Source organism: Rosa rugosa, chromosome 2, assembly GCF_958449725.1.
Source record: "Rosa rugosa chromosome 2, drRosRugo1.1, whole genome shotgun sequence".
NCBI lineage: Eukaryota > Viridiplantae > Streptophyta > Magnoliopsida > Rosales > Rosaceae > Rosa > Rosa rugosa.
Window position 1 is genome coordinate 69,291,375 of NC_084821.1, and position 16,215 is coordinate 69,307,589.

At 37.4% G+C, this 16,215-nt stretch overlaps 2 protein-coding genes and 1 non-coding gene across 4 annotated transcripts; 1 reads left to right on the forward strand and 2 right to left on the reverse strand.

The window, feature by feature from the left end:
* The first annotated feature begins 4,399 nt into the window (after nucleotides 1-4,399).
* Nucleotides 4,400-9,047, forward strand: LOC133729725 (calmodulin-binding protein 60 D-like). Of its 2 annotated transcripts, none has more exons than XM_062157291.1 (9): nucleotides 4,400-4,658; nucleotides 4,755-4,878; nucleotides 5,355-5,430; nucleotides 5,621-5,679; nucleotides 5,800-6,299; nucleotides 6,397-6,557; nucleotides 6,634-6,837; nucleotides 7,327-7,558; nucleotides 7,816-9,047. In XM_062157291.1, the coding sequence occupies exons 2-9, from the start codon at nucleotides 4,766-4,768 to the stop codon at nucleotides 8,385-8,387; spliced, it is 1,917 nt and encodes a 638-aa protein (XP_062013275.1). In that variant the 5' UTR covers nucleotides 4,400-4,658; nucleotides 4,755-4,765; the 3' UTR covers nucleotides 8,388-9,047. The 2 variants fall into 2 exon arrangements, with proteins under 2 accessions (XP_062013275.1, XP_062013276.1); XM_062157292.1 differs by having other exon boundaries at nucleotides 5,803-6,299.
* A 220-nt stretch (nucleotides 9,048-9,267) lies between these two features.
* On the reverse strand, nucleotides 9,268-15,969 carry LOC133729724 (anaphase-promoting complex subunit 4). The gene is made up of 19 exons (XM_062157290.1): nucleotides 15,776-15,969; nucleotides 15,587-15,698; nucleotides 15,401-15,492; nucleotides 15,105-15,188; nucleotides 14,771-15,010; nucleotides 14,562-14,642; nucleotides 14,220-14,371; nucleotides 13,767-13,927; nucleotides 13,573-13,673; nucleotides 13,388-13,462; nucleotides 12,828-13,007; nucleotides 12,443-12,528; nucleotides 12,269-12,367; nucleotides 11,854-11,958; nucleotides 11,307-11,445; nucleotides 10,965-11,189; nucleotides 10,717-10,869; nucleotides 10,085-10,166; nucleotides 9,268-9,446 (listed from the first exon to the last, which is right to left on the reverse strand). The coding sequence occupies exons 1-19, from the start codon at nucleotides 15,845-15,847 to the stop codon at nucleotides 9,352-9,354; spliced, it is 2,334 nt and encodes a 777-aa protein (XP_062013274.1). The 5' UTR covers nucleotides 15,848-15,969; the 3' UTR covers nucleotides 9,268-9,351.
* Nucleotides 15,970-16,095: 126 nt separating this feature from the next.
* TRNAD-GUC (transfer RNA aspartic acid (anticodon GUC)) lies at nucleotides 16,096-16,167 on the reverse strand. The gene has a single exon. It is a non-coding gene; the product is annotated as a tRNA-Asp (tRNA).
* Nucleotides 16,168-16,215: the final 48 nt, after the last annotated feature.

Sequence of the window (16,215 nt, forward strand, 5' to 3'; positions counted from 1 at the left end):
AGTGTATGAACAATTTCACTATGACTCAGTTTCTGATTAGGCTCATCCTACTGTCACCCTTAGATGATGGTGTTGAATCTGTAGATAGCCTTTCAAGGTATATCTTTGTTTATTTCCCATTTTCATTTTGTTTTATTATCCTTGGGAAGTTCCATGAAATCCTGGTAGTTTTGAGAGAACTCCTAAAACTTAAGGTGATTTTCTGAACTTAAGGTCCCTTTCAGTACTCCCACTGGCGTTGAGACACCTAATTTCATTGACCTTCGTAAACAGCAGAGAAGGGAGCCTGAAAGGCCTTTTATACCATGCAAGTACAATGATATATAGACACTCTCTTTCAGCCTATTAACATTTGCTGATTCAATTTTTTTTTTATTTCTAATTGTTTTTCTGAATAACTGAATTGTGTTGCAAAGGTACTTGAAGAGAACGAAGAAAGGATTGCTTCAGGGACATTGTTTGGAACGACTCACGCATGTGTTGTTGGTAGCAGTTTAGAAGGGTGGATCAACTGAGAGGTCAGAAAGCAGATAAAGTGGATGTCACTCTACAACCTGAAGAATTAAAAGATATGGAGAATGTCTTGCATGAAAAGTAAGTGTAACTCATTACTCGAAGTTCAAAGTTTTCCACTTCGCCTTTTAGCGGGAGAACCAGTTTGTGACATGTAATGTTTTCCACAAGTACGAACAAGCAAGGGGAGAGGAAAAGCTGCGAAGTCAGCGAGAGGATTTCAGCAACATGGTTGCCATGTATGTATGTTGGGGCCAAATGTTATCGACACTCCGAGCAACTAAAGCCCATTCTATTGATGCATCTCAAATACCTTTTCAGTTTAAAATTGAGTCAGATAATGTGTTTCGTTTTTCTTCAAAAGAAAATATAGAGAGATTATTGATTTTTTTTTTTTTTGATAAATTGGAAACATACCAATAGTATGTCCCGGTTCATAGATCAAGAATAGTACAGAAGACTACTCCAATAATACATTTCTGCTCAAAGTAGTCTATGCCACATAAAAATACCTCGCCTTGCAGGCAATCTAATTTACCTAACCTTAAAACGCCGAGCACGCAATTGTGGTACGCTAAAGCTAAGCACTTCCACAAGACTCATAGAGACATTCTTACTAGCATAGACAATCAAAACTAGGATAACCTACTAAGCAACTATAGGTTCCTGCCCTTTGAACGGGTTAGAACCATTGACAACCTCAACTAAAGTAAATTCCGGCAAACCATTCACCAACTTTTCCACTTTTCGTGGAGACTTACTCTTCTTTGATGGAGACTTTTTCATAGGAGAAGCTTGAACCACCTTGAACTCCTTTGTTTTGTTTTTTGTACCTTTCGGCCTACCTCTCTTCTTGTATACCTTCTCGGCCGGCTTCACATTGCACAAACCCATGGTCATAGCATCCGGATTAGTTCTTCCAACTGCCAAGCTCAATCATAGAGAGATTATTGATTGTAAACTACTCAATATAAAAATACATCAAAACAAATGAACTATATTAAACCAAACATCAGATAACATAAAGAGATTTTGATACTTATCCAGACATGTTCAGTCCCTTTCACAGCATTCCCATTCAATTAAGGTACAGAACAGAACTTAAACAAAGACGTTAGAAATCCTCACTACATATATCATATATGTAGTTATAATTACATAAAACCAAAAGTCCTCTCACAAATTCACACACATTATGATGGGTTTATTTCTGAACCTTAGAGACCAGGCCTGCAAATCAATCAATACAGGCAGATTGGTCACATACACTGGCGGCACTTCATAGGGGCCGGAGGTGGCCCTGCCTCCCCAAACTTCTGAAATGCTGACATGTGCACCTATAATTGACATATGAATTTGATGAGATTCATACAAAAATCATGTACTGGCCCCTCCAATTACTTTACTCTATGCATAAAACAATAATAAATAGTAATAATTTCTACTTTCGTGTATCAGTTGTGTGGTATAATATTGACTTTGCCCAATTAATAAATATTTTTTTAAAAAAATAAAAAAATACATTACAACAGTTAAAAATATCTGACATTTTTTTTTTTTTGTTAAACATTGAAAATTATTCTATGCACCGACGGTGCAAGTGACCAAACCCTTATAAAATAATCTCAACCCTTGATATTTATTATCAACTTTATTTTTAATAAACAAAAAGTGTATTTAATGCAATCTAACCATTCATTTATGTTGGTGCAAGTGCACGGCGGTGCTCTGAATAATCTCTCGTTAAACATGCTTCATAATTTTTTTTCTTTCCGATTTTAGGGTTCGCTAGCTATATATGCATTTATATGCTTGGGGCACACGGTGTTGTGTTGGGCCTTTTAACTCTTTTAGTTTCCTAGTTAGACACAAAAAGAGATTTCAGTCTAAGTTTTTTGGGGAGTCCTATTCCATATAGAGAAGGAAGTCCTATATATTCCAATTTCTGGTATTTTCAAAAACCCTGTAATGCATACACGCCACTTTATCGTATTAGTACTTGAAGCTCATGTTTACTATCTTGGTTACTCTCAAGCTGCTAAACCCTGTTGCATATCACTGTAGTCTTAGTTACTCGGTTGTTGTTTTTTGGGATAGTAAATCTCAATAATAATAGACATTGAAACTTAGTAAGTATTGGAATGCACTTTAATCATGCTTTGCAAAATGTTTGGTCATGTAGTGGCTAGATATGAGTTGCGTATGCTTTTACATAAAACATTAGTAAAGTCATAGATTTTCCTTCCATCGTTGGGAAAGATGCAAAAATTTCGATAATACTGATGGCAAAAAAACTTAATCCCCTTGAAATGCTCAATCTAGCTTGAACAAACATAAAAATTAGGAGTCATGACAATGGCCTTTTGCATGTGTCAAATGAACTTAAGTGTATATGCCTTACTGGTTTTATATGTTTAGATTTGGATTTTGGTGTATCATACTGATTCATTTTATGCTCAATATGTATTGGAGTTAACCAATTTCATGCGTTCAAAGTACAACAAGTAATGACAATGGCGACATAAAAGTCACAGTGACGACAAGCGAGATCTCTAGGGAAGAGTAATTAAATCCATCTAGTAACAGAGCCAGACGCCGTGGTGCCCGAAACAGTTGGAGCTAATAAAAAGAACAATGTTCCTGTGAGCAACAAGAAAACCATTCAAAAAAGTTGGAAAGCGCAAATCAGGGCGAAAGATGCAAAAGAAAAGAGAAAAAAGGAAGGGAAAGGAAAAATAACTCAAAAGAGGCACTAGCTACTCTACCCTTGTCCAATTCTTTGAAGTTTTAGGATCTACCATGTGTCCTTGCTTTGGAGATATATAAAGTGCATCAGTTCAGCTAACCAGACTTTCATTTGGATTTCATTTTGGGTTTAACTTTGAATAATTTATGAGCATGTGGAACTGGCGTTTAGGTAAGATCATGCTTCAGTTGTATACTAAAATTTTCTGTACTCTTGAATGAAATCCATTCAGTGTTACATTGTTCTACATAATCGTATCCAAGAACTTTTGCGGCATGCTGTGGCATCTTGCCTTTTTTGCTCGTGTAGTGGCACCTTTGTTAAAGACTTAAAAAGTGTAGTTTATCCTCCTTTTGTAAAGAAATTCGTTTTGTCACCCAGTATTTATTAAGGTCCAAATTTCTATCAATAATTGAGTAGTAGTATACGGACAATCTCATTATGACTGTGTTTGTCATTAAGCTCATCCTACTGTCACGTACTATATTATTTGAAAGCACAACTCCGCTAGCCGCTAGCTAGGGTTTATCTTTTTTCACAGCAAGTCTACTTTTCGTCCTTTGTTGCAAAAGACTAAATCGTGCAATCAACTAACCACGACCATTACTGTTAAAGATTAATAACTGGTTTCTCACTACAATTTTTCAACACCGTAAAAATGCCACACAAATATTAACCGACACTTCAATTAAATTTACAAATATAAACATATATCTTATATTATACACTAAAATATGTCATTTTTATCGATTTTTGCATGGAATTTCAACCACGAAAACTCCCCGAAATACATACGTAAATGTCAAGAAGTTGCTTAGCAATTACAGGAGAGAAATTGTTGAGGAGAAGCAAAATCCAACTTTGATTCCTTAATCCAATCTTTGACTCTTCCATATCCAGTAATTACTTCATCTTCATCACCCCCCCACAATAACCCCACCTACACTCACCACACACGATCAGTCCCAATACCAAAGACTCACGTGGCCAATCCTTAAAAAAATTCAAAAAAAAAAAAAAGATTCCCCCACCGACGGCCCCGATCACCCTACCGTCCGCCTCCGACAAATCTCAGCCCCACCGACCCCTCCCCCAGATTCGCCCACTATTTTCAAGTAAAAGGGGGTTGTCTCTCCCGTCATCGTCAACAGTTTCAACATTAAATTTTTTCAAACACGTTAGCGGGGGCGAGAAAATTCGCCGACGCTTCCTCGAAACTTCTCAGATAGCTCTCTTTCTTTGCGATTTTGTTTTTTTCACTTTCCCGCTCCTCCATTATTCTTCTTCTCCTTTTCACTTTTTTGTCGAATTCGATTGCCGCAGCCGCAATAAAGACTAGCGTTTCGGATCAGGTTTTCGGTTGAGCAGAGAAAGAAAGTTGTTGACTTCGGTTTGGTTGGTGAGTGTTGGCTTGTGGAATTGGAATTTTACCAGTCAAAGTGAGATTGTGCTTTATTGTGATTTTGTTTTGCATTGATTGATTGTTTGTAATCAGAGAGGTGGAAGATGCAGACGAGGTACATGGAGAGATCGAATAGTATGGCGAGGGAGAAGCGGGGTCTGGATGCCGCCGCAGCTGAAGAAGGCCAGCCTGATAGGAAACGGCCAGCTCTGGCGAGGTGAAAATTGTTTTCTTTCCGAAAATTCGACTAGTGAATTTAGTGTTTTTTGTGTGTGGAAATTTAGCTGGAATGTGAAATTGGATAGGATGGTGTTTCCCCCGGAAATGTGGAAGCTCTTTACTTTTTATGGTTTACTTGAACTTGGAAAGTCATTTTAGAGGTTGCGAAATGATATGTAGGAAGTAAATATTTTGTACAAGTTGGAGTTATGTTGGATGGGTTGGTGTTAAAGGTGCTTTCTCTCTGATTAAAGTGTCTGAATTGCTTAAGATTTCGAGTTATTTGGGCGGGTTGTGATAGCTCTGATCAATCGGTCTTGGTGTTAACTGTCCATATATTGCAGTTACATAATTGGTTACGAGATCTACAAATGAACTTTTTCAACTTATATTGTCGTGGGGGCATGTTTAGTCAGAGCTGGTTGTTGAATTCTATGAAATGTTAAATTTGCTTTAAATGTTTGTTTGATGCAGTGTAATTGTGGAAGCTCTCAAGGTGGACAGTCTGCAAAAGCTTTGCTCCTCACTGGAGCCAATTCTACGTAGAGTTGTAAGTTATATAACTTTTTGGCGACTTTTGTTTTTTTTGGCTTTTGTGAAGGATTAGGAGAATTATTGCTTTCAAATTTCATCCGTTTAATGAAATTCATACCATTTATTGCTTCCTAATCTGTAATTAAATGAAATTGGATTAACTAAACATGCATAGCTGATGTTTCTTGTTTATTTAATGTGAACAGGTCAGTGAAGAGGTAGAGCGTGCTTTAGCAAAATTAGGCCCGGCTAAACTTACTGGAAGGTATTGACCCTTTCTACCTAGTTCTGTTAATTCACTTTTCTTTCTCTTGTTTCTATTACTTATTAAATCAGTTATTTTTCTTTCATGTCAATAATTTGTTCTTCTAATGGTTTTAAATAGCAGGTCGTCTCCTCCTAAACAAATTGAAGGACCTGACGGAAGAAACTTGCAGCTGCACTTCAAGTCCAAGTTGTCGCTTCCTCTCTTTACTGGTGGAAAAGTAGAAGGAGAGTGGGGTGCCGCAATCCCTATTGTGTTGATTGATGCAAATACACACTGTGTTGTCACATCAGGTCCAGAGTCAATGGTGAAACTAGATGTTATTGTTCTTGAAGGTGATTTTAACAATGAGGACGATGATAACTGGACTGAAGAAGAATTTGAGAGCCATGTGGTGAAAGAGCGTGAAGGAAAGAGGCCACTTCTCACTGGGGATCTTCAAGTGACACTGAAAGAAGGTGTAGGAACTCTAGGGGAGCTGACATTTACCGATAATTCAAGCTGGATTAGGAGCAGGAAGTTCAGGCTAGGATTGAAGGTTGCCTCAGGCTGTTGCGATGGGATTCGTATACGTGAAGCGAAAACAGATGCCTTCACCGTTAAGGACCACCGTGGGGAATGTGAGTCAATAATTTGTTCTGGACATGTTTCCTCTTTTGTGTGCAAAATAATGATAATAATCAAAAGTTAATCTTTGTATTTTTTTTTACTTTACAGTATACAAGAAACACTACCCACCTGTGCTAACTGATGAGGTTTGGAGGTTGGAGAAAATTGGAAAAGATGGGTCATTTCACAAGAGACTGAATAAGGCCGGAGTCTTTACTGTTGAAGACTTCCTACGACTTGTGAATAGAGACTCGCAGAGACTGCGGAATGTAAGAATATAGAACTTGTTTGTCAAACTGAGATACAAACAATGCAGTTCCTAAGTTTTTTATCCGTTTGTCACAGATTCTTGGGAGTGGCATGTCGAATAAGATGTGGGACGTCCTTATACAACATGCAAAGACCTGTCTTCTAGGTGGTAAACTCTATGTGTACTATCCTGAGGATGCAAGGAGTGTTGGTGTTGTTTTCAACAATATCTATGAGTTGAGTGGGTTAATCACCAATGAACAGTATCTCTCCGCTGACTCTCTCTCAGACAGCCAGAAGGTATGCGACCCTCTGGTTTCTTTGGTTTTCATGGGGTCCTCTATGGTTCATGGTTTTGGTTAACTTATGGTATGAACTGCAATGTCATTGACCTATAAACTTAATGGATGTTTCTTCTGTTTTACCCATACAGGTTACTCTTTCACATTTGAGAAAATCTACTTCATATGCAGTTGCTATTCAATTTATAAAGGAACACCAAGATTAAGCAAATTAACCTTAATAGTCTGAACTTCTGGTTGATGTGTCTGAATATACTTTTCAGTTTCTACTTTAGGATTGTGTTGGGATCATAGTCGTACCCTTTAAGTTTGATAAGTTCAACTAAACTGATGTTAAGTTGTGTCATGACTCTTCTATACTTCCTTGGGTCTGTTAAAGACTTAAAGCTATATATACAGAGCAATATATATTTTTTAAGATTTTATTCGTTTGTAAACTGTCAGAGATGAAATCTGAGGGAACAGTGAATGGTTTTGTTTCTTGCAGGTCTATGTCGACGGCTTGGTGAAGAAGGCGTATGAAAACTGGATGCATGTTATGGAGTATGATGGAAAGTCTCTTCTAAACTTCAAGCAGCAGAAGGGTCCAGTTACCTCTCAACTTGAGGTTCCCATGGCTTCGCAGGAGTATACAAACTCATTTAACCAGCAGTTCACGCTACCTAGCCTGCCAGTTCCTTCAGAGCAGAATATTATGGATCCTGGATTTATTGCGGGAGGTATATTTTCTTTGGCCAAAATGTTGCATCCAATTACTGTATCGAAAGTTATATCTAAAGAGTCATCTATCCTCCCTTACCGGTGGGATCACAAAGCCTGAGGGTTGGTACAATGACAATTTAAATTTTGATGGTATGTTTCATAATAGTCTGTTTTCAAATTTATAAGATGCAGTGGAAAAAATTGAGGTTTTGTCTGTTTCCCCTAAACTATGTGGTTGCTGACTTGTGTGTGCGTGCTCTCTCTTTCATTATAGGTTATAATGATGGCATGGCAACCCGATTTTCAATACCTCCACAGAACGTAAATCTCAATCCTCCCGTTCAGTTTGATGGCTCTTCATTCCCTCTACAGAGTCAGTTGCCCAGCACTTCGCACCCACATGAAATCCAAAGAAGTGAAAATATGCGTGCCCTTGGTCCGCTACAATCATCCACATCAGGATTCCACAATGTGGATACATCCAATCTTGCTTCTTATAGGGGACTTGACTTTTTCCCAGAGGAAGAAATTCGTATGAGGAGCCATGAGATACTTGAAAATGAAGATATGCAGCATCTACTTCGTATGTTTAGCATGGGTGGTCATGGTCAAGTTCACGGTCAGGGTGTACATCCTTCCATAAATGCTACCGAAGACTATTCTTACTCCTCAGCATATATGCCCAGTCCATCGATAAACTACAATTTCGACGATGATCGTAGCCGTTCATCTGGTAAGGCTGTTGTTGGTTGGCTCAAACTTAAGGCAGCCCTTAGATGGGGTATATTCATTAGAAAGAAGGCTGCTGAGAGACGGGCACAACTGGTTGAGTTGGATGAATCATAATTTATGACTTGAATGAAGAAAGGAGATTCGCTGATACAGTTTGGTGTCATGAGGGAATCAGTTCCCCAACCTGAATTTGTATCATGTTGCAGTTTCTAACTTCAGCAAGAATTGAGTGGTTCCGTGGATAAATCTAGGAGTAAAACCGTGAGTCTGGGTACAGTTGTTCCCTGGAATATAAGTCTGACATCTTCGGACCTCTGACTGTACAGTTCATGAACAGTAATCTGATCTTCTCAGTTGACACCCGCTGCTTTTGACGGTCGTGCTTTACTTCGAAGCATGCTAGTTTTCTTGTGACATAGGCACCATTTCACCGCAACTTGTGAAATCAACAGAGTTGAGCTCTTTCAACTGACTAGCAATGTTTCAACGGAAGCTTTCTTGTAGCTAAAGTTGGCAAAGGTGTTTCTTATTTACATTTCAAGGTACGCGTAAGGGTACAAGTGAGTACACTTGTTGGTAGTACATTGTTCTTTTATTACTCATTGTTCTGTGAATTTTTTCTTCTTTTTTTTTGTTCTTGAATTGTATTTTGAACTTGACATGATTAATGTCACTGAAGAATTTTTATTATTAATTTTATTTGTATTGTAATCTAATAAATGTAATTTGGCCAATATCTAGTAATGTAAGAAATGAATTTGTTTTTGTACACAACCCTATAGTTTGTTTCTGTCAGTCAGGGGCTCAGGTGATAGGATTACTGGATTAAGTAGTCGATGGCTGATATGTTTTTGATCGACGTATGCCATTAATCTCTAATAAGTTGATCACCGTTTTAAGCTGAATAAATTCTCGATTTCATTTCGACTGGCAGACAATGGTTATGGGTTTGTCCAAAGTATGAACTCATGCCTCATTTTGTGAGCTTGTCCTATCTTGAACCTCCATATATACAAAATTTATACCCCTGGTTGATTGAAAACCCATGAAAACCAATCTGATACATAAAAAGTGAGGGTCACTCTGAATCAGAAACTTCATCTTCATCTTCCTCCAGAATGTAGACCAAGGCACGCTTTCTTGCAGCAAAAACACAAGCCACACCTCTTGATGCTGTCACAAAAAATTCAATATAAATATAAGAAATGCTGCACGTTGTAGTTTTTATGGGGAATATATACCACAATACGGCACCACGAAAAGTTGGAGACAAACTAGTTGGTCAATATAAACCACGATGGCTGTATTCATTTTCATCACTTCTAGCAGATTGAGGTTATATATATTTTTTTTTTTTGGATAAATGGGGACCAAGACGGCCCAACGGAAACAACGAACAAATTACAACTCAGAATTTATAATCCTAATTTTAGGACTTTCACACAAGTCATCAAGCAAGCTAGAATTAACTTAGATTGAGGTTATATTTTGATATGCTGAAATTTAAATGTTTGGTTTTTGATTTAAACATTTTGCATTAAATGCCAGAACGAAACATAGAAAGAGTTTTGATCATTTTTATCATGACAATAATCAATAAAACTGAGTCAGTGATTTAAAGTGCATTTGAGATAATACCTTTTTTCTCGAGCATTCCTAAATACTAAATAAAACTAAAGATTTCTGGAGTCTCATGAAACAATTTATGTGAAATTCAAATCACATTCCTAGCTTCAAACCCACATGATAGAATTTGTCCATTGTTTGGATTCAAAAACATGATTGACTGAGAAACGATTAGAGCGACTTACAGCTAACTGCTAGAGGAGCAATAACAGAATGGGGTATACTGCGAACCTTCTCGTTCTCCATTTGCAAGTGAACAACAGAGTCCTAAATGTACAAACAGAGAATAGTAGCATTACCATAGAGCAACTGGGAACAGAGATTGCATCAGAATAATCAAGGAAAGAATGTGATTGGGTCTTTTATTTTATTTATAAAAAAAAATAAACAAATCTCTCGCACAACTTAGGACAAAATAATAATTGAAAAAATGGAGGGAAGAAAAGGAAAAGAAAAATGCTTGACATGACACTAAAACTAACAATAGAACTGCTGCACGAACAGCATACAAGCACCCATCCAAATGAAAAGGGAAACTATTTCAACAGGGAATGAGTTTGAGTTCTCCAAAAATAAACCACATGCCCCAACTTTGACAGCATGCTTTTGTAGAAAGAGTGGTCAATCAACGACCAAAAGAGAAAAACAGAATGGTTTCAACTTAGGATAGAGAAGTTAAGGATAACAGCTTGACTAATACTAAAATAGAGTACAGAATGCAATTGACACTGTGATGGAGAAAGATAAGAGTTATGTGATCTCTTTTTCAAGTAGTCTAACCCATATGAATGGATGAGTAAGCAAGGATAAGAATTACCTTCAGTTGATGCAAGTTCCAATAGTTTAGACTAGTGGATCTTGTGATAGATACAAATGGAAGGTCATTTGCTTGCACAATCATCATACAGGCATCACCAGAGCTTTCAGAAGTGGTAGTTGTTTCATTTAATAATAAAACAATCTGACTTTCCTGCAAGAATAAAGTAGCTTAAAGGAAATCCAAAAACAAATACAATAAAAAAAGAATCACTGCTGTTTGTAAGTAACTAAGTACAGTTTCTCTACCTTATATAAAGAAAGATCCACACAGTAATAACCAACAGGGATGCACAACAGTACAGCTTCTACTGAAGTATAACCCCTCTTTACAATGCTTGAGTCATGCATAATCCCCCTCACTATGCCTATACAATTTTCCATACCAGAGAAGGACTCATCTGGTATATGGAAAGAGATGTAGTCAAGAAACATATGTTGACGAGTCTGATGAGGGACGGAATGGGAGGCATCCTATACAGGAAGGAAAAGCAACAATGTTACTGATAAGCAATCCAAGTATTGGATTTTATTGAATAATACTGAATGGCCATGCAATTTAAGGTCATTAATTACTAAAATAATAAGTACCTCATAATATGATACTGACATAGGAATACTGGTAGACAAAGATGCTGACGAAGGTGGCAGTGGGCAAAGTGGCAATGAATCTTCACAGACTATCTTTCTTGAAATTGTAGTAAAGGGCATCTGAAAAGCCTCCTTAAAACTAAAACACCAAGAGGGGTTTATAAGTTGAAATACAAAATATTACTTTCAGAGAAGACTTATTCTATATATGCTGTGTATGTTGTGCTTTGATAGTGATTAAAGTAATGAAGTGAAATTTACTTCAGTTGTAAAAAGTATAAACTAGAATGACAATTTAAACACATTAAAGCATTAACTCTTTGGTCAGAGAACCCATGGTAGATTCAAATAGTCAACATCGACACTTTCAGGAACCAAAGCATGTCAATTTATGTGAGAAAAGCTTCCTCCATTGGCCAACCTCAGTAAATTGTGATGTTCAATATATTGACTACATGACTAACACAATCCAACATTCATAGAGAGGGAGATAATAGTCACGGAGTCACCAAAGCTACAGTAATCAATTCTCTAAACCTCTGCATACCTAGACTCCATCTGCTGAAATTCCTTGGCTAACGTCCTCTGCAGGTGCTCACAATCTGAAAATCCCCCAAACTGAACTAATTCTCTAACTCTCTGCACTGTTTCCCTGAAATAATGGAAAGCAGATTTCAGTCTTGAGAAATAAAATGAGAATCCATATTCCAAATACTTGTATAATTACAGACATGAATGCACACTGAATGTCCATTGTCCTCAAATCAGTCAAATGTACATAAATGCAGACACATAGATTTGTGAACAACAAAACAGACTGACTCTCCAAGAGTGTTAAAGACAAATGTTGGATAAGAAATAATCATCAACATGCTAAATATATTATATGATAGATGATACTAATTAAGAAAATGGTTGTACTCCAAAACAGATTGCCTCTGAGTGATATATAAATCACTTACAATCCAACTTCGATACTCTCATCAGCTTCCGACGCCTCCAGCAACTGCTTAACAGGATCTTGGTCATATAGAAACTTCAAGAATATAACAACAAGTTCACTGCCAAACTGATATGTGTGAGTAAGCGAATAGATGCTGATAACCAGATTAAACACATGAATACTAGGCACAGACCTATTGTACAGTAGAAGATGATGATCACTGGGTTCTGAATTGAGTAACTTTATACACTTCAAGAGCCAATTGAAGAAGTTCGAAAACTGAACGAAAAGACAACATCAGATATTAATGGGAAATTTGCAGGAATCATGAAAGAAATTGTTCTATTTCATTTTGTACAGTAACCAATTTTCAAATTGCCTGAATTATAATACTTCTCCAGGTAACTACAGTTTCTCTAAATTAATAGTGCATCTAAGTTAAAGTACATAACTACTTAACATTTCTAACTACAGCCTCGTTAGTAAGATATAGTTTGGGGAAGTGAAAGGAAGAATAGACGGGAATACTGTTCAATAGTAAGACACAAGAGCAACAATGATTCAAGATCAAAGCAAACCTGCTGCACCACAGATGAAAGCACCCTGATAAACCGTTCAACTTGTACAAGTATCATTCCAGCTTTTTCTGTTGCATTATTGATAAGCGTCTCATCCAAACCGATGCCCTGATAGCGTGCTCTCCATCTTGAAAGGCCTCTTAGTTCTCCCATCCTGAATGCGATAATTTCTGCAGCAGGCTGGAAAGGGTAGGTAGTTAGCTTTAGTTACAACTCAAGCCCTCTGATAGGAGGAGTATTGAGCAATAGGATCAATTCTATCAAGCAATAACTCGACTTGTATCATTAAACAAAGCTCAAGGGATAAACAGAAACATATACGAGATTGGGGACTCATGATGTTTACAATGAAAATGTGAACCCTAAACTGGTAATCTATGTTTCCTCTGCCAATTCCGCATGAATATATGAGAGCATTTTTCTTCCATATAGATTGTGACAGTGGAACTATTTTATGCTCTAACTGATTATATTAGCTGACCCCACCAAGGAGTACGGCAAAGATCAACTACTTCTAACATGAAAATTTGCATCAACAGCAAGAACTAATAATAAAGCACCTGGAGATGATTTAGGATTATAAGCTGCACTTCTTTCCCAGCACCACAAACAGCCTTTGACACGCGCTTCACGCCCTAAGTAGAAATACAATTTTTGAATAAATTATATGATCGCATACAGTTTGCTAAGCGGAATGCATAAAATCAAGATCTCAAAAGAAGATGTTACATGAGACTAAGCATACCACTTCACCGAGAGAGTTAACTAGAAACTGATGAACTGCTGGACTAGTCCTTGCACCGCCTAAAAGACTCAAAAACTCCTCTTGGGGAGAGGACTGGAGTCCTTTAAAGAAATGGTAGGGACAGTATGAATGGGCGAACTAAATGACCAAGAACAATATCAAGAAAAAGGGACTAGGTGATTTTCAGAAGTTACCATGGTCTATGATCAGATTGGACAGAGAATCAAACTTGTCATGAAAAGTGCGCATAGCATCAGACCACTCCTTGTGCATAACTGAAATTGATGACCGAATAACCTCTGCCAATTCCTCAATGTTAGAAGCTTGTTGCGCCACTTGATGAAGCTCACTTTTTCTACAATGATAAATAAAATGGTAAGCCAGATATTTGATCTCAAGTGGAAAATCAATAGGTGAAACTTTAAACAGTCTACAATACATAGCTTGACACATGAATTACATTTAAAATCAATCTCAGATCCTAAAACTTAGATAAGCAGCAATTGGCATGCACTGAAACACTGAACAAGAATAAGAGAAACAAAATAATAGAGGAATTAAATATAATATAATATAATCATATCACAGCACAACTTATTATATGTTTTGAACAGCCTGTAATATCCTGGTTGCTACAGAAAAGTTACCTCTTCCAAAATATAGATGTATCAAGCACTATGCAATGTAAGCCATGCATACCAGGTTCAGTCATCTGCCTGTTTTCTGATTCTTCCCTATCTTCAATTAATTCTCCTGAACACATGACTACCAAATGACAAAGATCTTTTGACAAAGCAACCTAATGACAACAACATGTGATAACATCAGTTTGGCCTGGTATATTAGTTCGCTGTTAACCTGTAAATTGCTTTAAAGAAGAAGCACTTTAAGAAAGAATAAAGAAAAAAGAAAATTTATGCTAGCTTTAGGAAAAAGGAAAATTCCAACAGCAGGACCTTTCAAGACCATTATGAACACAGTGAATGTACCTTGTAAACAGAAGCATTCAGAAGTCTACACTCAGCTTCAGTATCCTTAAGTGGACTAGCAGCACCAAAGTTGTGTATGTTCTGGCACAGGGAAAAGATGACACAGGTAGTTACAGGACACATCAGACATAAACTGGAATAGGTAGCTTCACAAAACTAAACACAAAAACCTATTACTTTTTCAGAATGGTGCAGAAGTTACTACTTACAATTTTCCCTATCGGAAAGATCCCAAATATACTAAAGCAAATGAATCCATCTTTATCTCCACTGCAGAGGATATTAAAACGTTGCTGTGAAGAATTTGACAGCTCTCGAAATGAATCTTCACTATCATCCATGAAACCGGTCTCTCCAGATACCAGTCCAGGCATTCGCGGAACTCTTGGAGGTGGTGGAAAGAAACGAGAAGTACGGTCTTCATATACCGAGTGGCTGCCATACTCATCCTGACATCAATTTTTAAGAAATAGATCAAAATGAGATCATAAATAAAGTAAGTGATTTCATGATTTTACCCATCAGAATCAATTTGGCACATACTCTAGTCATCTGTCCATCCTCCTCCCAATTAAGAGAAACAACAGCCACAGTATGTGATTTCAAGCTCCTCAACAACTTTCCATTCTGCCTTGCATTCAAAATCACCGAAAACAAACAGATTAGAAAAGCATAACCGAAGAGGAAAAAAAATAAAAAATTATCTAGCTGCTCATACACTATATCATATGTACTCTCTAGAAGCTTGTAGCATACATGATGCAAATCCTACACACTATAACCGGCAAATTCATGTAATTCATATCACAATGTTTCACTCGAAAATTAACGCTACTCACTTCAACATCATGCAATGAGACTGTTCCATCTTCGAGCCCGACAGCGATTGCTTTACCATCAGGTCTCCAACACAAAGACGTTATGCACTTTCCTACACAAAATGTGAACAAAAAATAAAAAAGCTAAGCTCACAAATTCACAATCAAACCATACAAGGCCAGAAGGACACAAAATCAGAGAGATACCTGGAGAGATTGTCCAGAGCCTCTGCCAATTGAAGCGGTGCAGTAAAATCTTGGAGTCCTCAGTTACCATGGCGAGTAAATCCTTCTCGGGATTCCACTCCGCGATCTTAATCTGGCAATTGAAAACAGAAAATTACTGTTCCGGTCATGTAAATTGGGGATTTGGAGGCTGTGAGTGTGGAAGCGAACCTGCGAAGCGACTGGCTTGTCGAACTGGAGCTGGAATGGAGTGACGCGTTGTTCTTCTTCGTCGGTTTCCATGACCAAATCTGGTAAACGAAACAGTGCAGGAGGGCTTTGTAAAACCCTAAACACTAGCAGGACTAGAGTGAAGGTGACCAAAACGGTGCCGTTTAGGAAGAAGAGCTTAACACTGAAATGGAGAGGGAAAAGCTATGAAGATTGAAAATGAGGGCGGGGGAGTTTTATTTGCGTTTTAATTTTATTTTTTTAATTAATAAAAATAAAAAATTAATGAAAAATAAAATTGAAAAAAAGGAAAAAAATTTCGCCGTTGCCGGGGATCGAACCCGGGTCACCCGCGTGACAGGCGGGAATACTTACCACTATACTACAACGACTTAGTTGTTAAATTAATTTGAAATGCAACATATAACACTAAACTCTGT